The sequence below is a fragment of the Haliotis cracherodii genome, unplaced genomic scaffold (genome assembly GCF_022045235.1).
Source record: "Haliotis cracherodii isolate W230 unplaced genomic scaffold, xgHalCrac1.p SCAF_11, whole genome shotgun sequence".
Lineage (NCBI taxonomy): Eukaryota > Metazoa > Mollusca > Gastropoda > Lepetellida > Haliotidae > Haliotis > Haliotis cracherodii.
Window position 1 is genome coordinate 27,364,408 of NW_027266266.1, and position 6,809 is coordinate 27,371,216.

Sequence of the window (6,809 nt, forward strand, 5' to 3'; positions counted from 1 at the left end):
CAAAGTTGAAATGAATGGATCATCGATTGGTTCTGCACGGCCCTGGACATAACATATAGACACATCCCATACATATACTCGAGCTGGCTTTTATCGAGTGTCTGTGAATAACATAGTGCTCACGTTTCGGAACAATGAACACGTTCACAAACGTTCGCAGTTGCCCTACTGGTCGCTATAGTCGGGTATTTGCTGACATCATTTGACTGCACACACATTCCCGGTATGTGTGTGTGTGTTAGTGACGAGTCTCACGTCTCGGCAGTGATTTACTACAGATTAGAGAGGCAACCATCTCTGTGGTGGAGGATGTGGTGGTTTTGTCTGACATTGACACTGAGTATCTGTAATGGAGCATCTATTCACGATGCGAGACATTTACAAAATTACCTGTTTTCAAACTACACATCCCAGCACAGACCGCGGAACAACCAGAGCGAAGCAGTCCAGGTGTCCGCCATTGTAAACCTGTTGGACATAACTGACTTTGACGACGTGAAACAACAGTTCACCTGTAATGTTATATTCGATATAAACTGGAAGGATGAGTTTTTGGCCTGGGATCCGGACGACTTTGGTGGGATCAAATACTTTACTTTTAACAACGGCTACAAGGCATGGTTTCCAAGTTTAACAGTGACCAACACCTTGGAAAAGCGAGACGTCTTCTCGGACGACACTCAGCGTATGACAGTTTTCAATAACGGGACCGTGTTATGGATACCGTCCGCCATCTTAAAGACGTCATGTCCACTCAATGTCCGCACTTTCCCCTTTGATGTACAGGAATGTTCCATATATCTTATGGCCGTCCATTACACGGTCGATGAAGTCGAATTCGTGACTGGAAGCGATAAGGTCTACAATGGTCGGTTTCAAAGAAGCGGCATGTGGGATTTACTTGACACCAGTTTATCATCAGTCAGGACAGGGAATGTGTACAAATGGCGTATCACACTCAGATTTCAGCGTCGAGCCTTGTTCTACGTCCTCAACGTCCTCATCCCCATCGTCATCCTGTCGTTTCTCAACATGGCCGTCTTCCTTGTTCCTGTTGAGTCTGGCGAAAAGCTATCCTTCGCAATCACTGTGCTTCTGTCACTAGTCGTCTTCATGACGTTTGTAAGCGAACTCGTTCCGAGGACGTCGACTGTGATCTCCATGTTGACGGTGTATCTGACGATAGTGACAACTTCTAGTGCCGTCAACGTCTTGCTGACTATCGTTGTTCTGACCCTTCACAACAAACCGAATAAAGAAGTTGTTCCAAGGTGTTTTCAGAAGCTTGTTTACATAGCCCGTAATGCATCTTGCAGGAAGACTTTCGTCTTTGACGCAACGACCACAGAGAGGCCGATGGAGTGGAAGGACGTTGCTGTCGCGCTTGAGTATTTCTTTCTGAGAGTGTTTTTTGTCGTTTTGATTGTATACACATGCGCGTTCTTTGTTGGACTTATTGCTTTTGGAGACTGACAGAAGACCGAGAAGGAATGAAATAGCAAGCGTGCAGGCTCGCCCGCCTGTTTTGTTTTTCCCCCGCTCGTCCGGGTTCCACAAATTTCCTGTATTCGGGTTTTCTAACTGTGCCTTCCGTTTCTCACTGAACATATGTTTGAATCTGGTGGTTACTGACCATGTCATCTGAGACAGCCGCCTGCTCCCTGACGTATTTCTTCCGGTTCGTTACAGCCTGACTGTTGCAGTTCTTATCGCCACTTACCTTGATTGACAGGTCATATGGACTTTGTTTGATGCTACTCTCCGTTGATTTGCTACTGACTTTGTGAGCATGACAAGTTTTGTGCATAAGTTAAAGAATCAGCCGATTCATGTCACGCCACATTATGTATGTGAATGTTTATCAATCTCGTCATTTTTGTCTGTTTTGTTTTATATATTTTTTTATATTGAACTACTGTAGATAACACATGTTTTCATTGTCGAATTTCATTATAAGGATTCACTGTGTATATTTTTTAGTTCAGTAGTAGTTTAGTTTTAGTATGAATCGAAAAACCGATTTGCAAACTTTTGAAAGAATCGGCTGTGCGGATTACACGTTATACTTGACAACCTGTAACTCTAACTGTAAATCACATTCTCCTACTATCAGGTGGCTGAGTAGGACAAGAGGGGCTGTTCCTCAGTTCAAGGTCAGCGCTGGCAAGGAACTGAGCTGTCACGTTGCCCATATTCGGCCAAAAGCTTTGGATACATCACCGTACGTCATACGAACAAGTTCTTCACGACTTCACAAACATGATGATGTAGTTAATTGAAAAGACTAGTTTTGAAACCAAGTTGACATTTGTGTAAACGGCAGTATTACAAAATGTTTAAAGGCAACCCTTTCAAATACTTTACCTATGGAAACTGATCAGTGGAATTGGTCTGTAGTTGACGACACAGTATCATCGCTCTTCCAAAACAACGGTAAGACGTGAGAAAATGTCGAATGTTTTGTTTTGTCCAAAAGGAAAGCAAATGTTTACTTAGAAAATAATATATGAATTGCTGGACTTCCTCGTGTATATTATCTTTGTGAAATGTGGGGACAGGACATTTAGGGAAAGGTAGCATCCCCATGGGCACTATTCATGCTCATCTGTCTCTTTATGCGTACGAGTCAGAATGTTTTCTCGGAATGGCAAAATTAAAACAAGGGAATTTGGCGGAGACGCGCAACGTAACCTTCATATATATACTGAACCAAATTAAAAACTTCACAATCCTAACATTTTGACCAGTTATCATTGTGGGCCCTTATTGTGTATTTAAACATTAATGGTCACGTATTGTCTTCAGATAACACCCGTTTTTGTGCAGGTGAATCGATCAAAATCATGTGCGCAGCACTATACTGGCAAAAGTGTTTTTTCACGTGCAACTGGTCACGTGGCCATAATACCGCACGTGTTTTCAGCCGTACTTGTTAGCAGTCATTAACAAAAAAAGAATAACACAAGAAAACAAAAGTGTTTACGGCCATTTGTTATGCCACGCCTTTCAAATGTGAAACGTGAACGTGTCATTGGCATGTTGCAGACGGGAACGTCCGTAGCTGAAGTCGCAAGGACGATTGGTTGTAGTCGACGGATTGTTTTTATGATTTACAGACGCATCTACAGCAAACGGGTAGCACCGCTGATCGCCCTCGGCCAGGTCGACCACGTGTTACGTCACATGCAGAGGATCGTCAGATTGTCTTACGTCACCCCCGTAACCGATTTTTGACGGCTACATCAACCAGAAATGAACTGTTTAGGGTTAGACTGAGTGCGCAAACTGTTCGAAACCGTCTGAGAACTGCCCACCCTCAAGTACGACGGCCATACTGCGGGCCGATTCTGACTCAATTACACAGACGTCAACGTCAATTCTGGGCACAGCGACACTTACGATGGAATCAGAGGAATTGGAATCAAGTCGTCTTCAGTGATGAATACCGATTTAAACTCCGATTTGCTGATGGTAGGGCGAGGGTGTGGAGGCGCCGTCATGAACGTTACGCCCAGTGTTGTGTACAGGAAGTTGACAGATTTCGAGGCGGAAGTGTCATGGTGTGGGGTGCTTTCTGTGGCAATGCACGTTCATGGCTTCTTGTCATCCGTGACAACCTCAACTGCTGCTGCTTACCGCGACCAGGTACTGGCACCAGAACTTCTGCCTTTTATGGCAGCACATTGACCCGGTTTGATCTTCAAACACGACAATGCCAGACCCCACACAGCAATTTTGACAAGGACTTTCCTTCAGAATGCGTGAGTCAACGTCAGGGACTGGCCGTCAAGGTCTCCCGACCTCAATCTCATCGAACACGTCTGGGATGCTCTTGGCAGAACTCTGCACACTCTCCAGAACCAACCACAGAATTTGCAAGATCTTGGCACCATTTGGCAGCAACAACGGCGTCGTCTTCCCAATCATGTGTTCACGAGCATCACAAGGTCCATGCGGAGGCGTTGTGTGGCAGTTGTCAACGCACATGGCGGCCATACACGCTACTGAACTTGTGTGCCATCAGATTCTCGTGCTTGGGACGTATGATTTAAACTGTTGATGTTACTACCGAATACCGTAGGTGCTTGGGATAAATTATGGTTACCACCGTTCATTAAAATCCTTTTTTGGACATTAATGATTAAAAATTATCTTCTCTGATATATTATCTTGTATATCATAGATGGGATTACTTTTAAAAATGTGAAGTTTTTAATTTGACTTAGTATACATGTATATCGATGATCTGATATCGTTACATGATGGCCAATTAGCCAATTCTCTTCCACTCATATATCCACCCGATTTCATCTATAACTAAAACTAAGTCGTTTTGATTGTATACACATTACGTTCTCCGTTGGACTTATTGGTGTCGGAGGATGACAGATATTTGTGTCTCAAAAGTAAAAGAATATTCAGTCACATGTAACGTTCATAATGATTATTTGCATATTCTTACAATTATTTTTGTTGTTGTGTTCATAGTAATTCCTGCATTCTTATTGGCTTAATTGGTCAGGTGTTCTTGCATTTATTTCCCTACGATTGTACAACATTAAGGCACGCCCACCGAAGCGGACTACTTTGAGTGCGGAAAGTCGGAGAATCCCATATTAGAGTCGAGGGATTTCCATGTTGCCTTTCATTTTGAAGTCATCTCGAGGTTATTGTCATAAATATTATACATCAATGTATCCAAAGTAAATTTAACTCATCTGTAGATAAAACTATTTATATTCATCTGTAACGGTTCATTTAAGTAGCGGGTCATATGAAGTATCTATGTGTTGTACAAGAAAACGTAATAATTTCTTGTTTGGTGATTTTTATTTACATATTTACAGATTTAATTTAATTAATCTTTGTATGAATCGGTCACGGAAAATCAATCATTGCACCGGTGTTCGCGAAATGAGTAAGCATGTATTGGTAGTAAAGGCCTCTTTATTTATTTTATCGAAAAATAATTAAATTGTCTCTGACGCTCTGAAATAAATAATTATGCTTCATATTGTTTAAAAATAAATTATCTGACACAAAAATAACATTGTTTCAAAAAAGTATTTTGGCTCATAGATTTGGTCACACGCCTGGTTTTGCAGCTGTAGCTGAAAAAATATCTGATCTCAAAACAAAGTCCCAGCACACCCACCTCCCCTACAGGGGGGGAGTTACTACAGTCCCAGCCCACACACCTCCCCTACAGGGGGGGAGTTACTACAGTCCCAGCCCACACACCTCCCCTACAGGGGAGGAGTTACCTTTGATGTCTCACTTAGTGACAGGGGGGGAGTTACCTTTGATGTCTCACTTAGTGACAAGGCAGTAGTTACCTTTGATGTCGAACTTAGTGACAGGAGAGGAGTTACCTTTGATGTCTCAGTTAGTGACAGGGGGTGTGGGGGGAGTTACCTTTGATGTCTCACTTAGTGACAGGGGAGTAGTTACCTTTGATGTCGAACTTAGTTACAGGGGAGGAGTTACCTTTAATGTCAAACTTAGTGACAGGGGAGGAGTTACCTTTGATGTCGAACTTAGTTACAGGGGAGGAGTTACCTTTAATGTCGAACTTAGTGACAGGGGAGGAGTTACCTTTAATGTCGAACTTAGTGACAGGGGAGGAGTTACCTTTAATGTCGAAATTAGTGACAGGGGAGGAGTTACCTTTCATTTCAAACTCAGTAACAGGGGAGTAGTTACCTTTAATGTCTAACTCAGTGACAGGAGAGTAGTTAACTTTAATGTCGAACTCAGTGACAGGGGAGTAGTTACCTTTAATGTCTAACTTAGTAGTGACAGGGGAGGAGTTACCTTTAATGTCTAATTTAGTGACAGGGGAGTAGTTAACTATAATGTCGGACTTAGTGACAGGGGAGTAGTTACCTTTAATGTCTAACTTAGTGATAGGGGAGTAGTTACCTTTAATGTCTAACTTAGTGATAGGGGAGTAGTTACCTTTAATGTCTAACTTAGTGACAGGGTAGTAGTTTCCTTTAATGTCTAACTTAGTGACAGGGGAGTAGGTAACTTTAATGTCGAACTTAGTGACAGGGGAGTAGTTAACTTTAATGTCTAACTTAGTGATAGGGGAGTAGTTACCTTTAATGTCTAACTTAGTGACAGGGTAGTAGTTTCCTTTAATGTCTAACTTAGTGACAGGGGAGTAGGTAACTTTAATGTCGAACTTAGTGACAGGGGAGTAGTTAACTTTAATGTCTAACTTAGTGACAGGGGAGTAGTTACCTTTAATGTCGAACTCAGTGACAGGGGAGTAGTTACCTTTAATGTCTAACTTAGTGACAGGGTAGTAGTTTCCTTTAATGTCTAACTTAGTGACAGGGGAGTAGGTAACTTTAATGTCGAACTTAGTGACAGGGGAGTAGTTAACTTTAATGTCTAACTTAGTGATAGGGGAGTAGTTACCTTTAATGTCTAACTTAGTGACAGGGTAGTAGTTTCCTTTAATGTCTAACTTAGTGACAGGGGAGTAGGTAACTTTAATGTCGAACTTAGTGACAGGGGAGTAGTTAACTTTAATGTCGAACTTAGTGACAGGGGAGTAGTTACCTTTAATGTCGAACTTAGTGACAGGGGAGGAGTTACCTTTAATGTCTAACTCAGTGACAGGGGAGTAGTTAACTTTAATGTCGAACTTAGTGACAGGGGAGTAGTTACCTTTAATGTCGAACTTAGTGACAGGGGAGTAGTTAACTTTAATGTCGAACTTAGTGACAGGGGAGTAGTTACCTTTAATGTCGAACTTAGTAACAGGGGAGTAGTTACCTTTAATGTCGAACTCAGTGACA

At 42.2% G+C, this 6,809-nt stretch overlaps 1 protein-coding gene across 1 annotated transcript; it reads left to right on the top strand.

Annotated features, from left to right (window-relative positions):
- Positions 1 to 207: 207 nt before the first annotated feature.
- LOC139455655 (acetylcholine receptor subunit alpha-like) lies at positions 208 to 4,416 on the top strand. Its single transcript, XM_071237212.1, has one exon. It carries the CDS (start codon positions 226 to 228, stop codon positions 1,471 to 1,473), a length of 1,248 nt encoding a protein of 415 aa, XP_071093313.1. The 5' UTR covers positions 208 to 225; the 3' UTR covers positions 1,474 to 4,416.
- The last annotated feature ends 2,393 nt before the right edge of the window (positions 4,417 to 6,809 follow it).

Excerpts from the sequence above, each read along its gene's own strand:
- LOC139455655 (XM_071237212.1), top strand. The coding sequence starts at position 226 with ATGTGTGTGTGTGTTAGTGACGAGTCTCACGTCTCGGCAGTGATTTAC.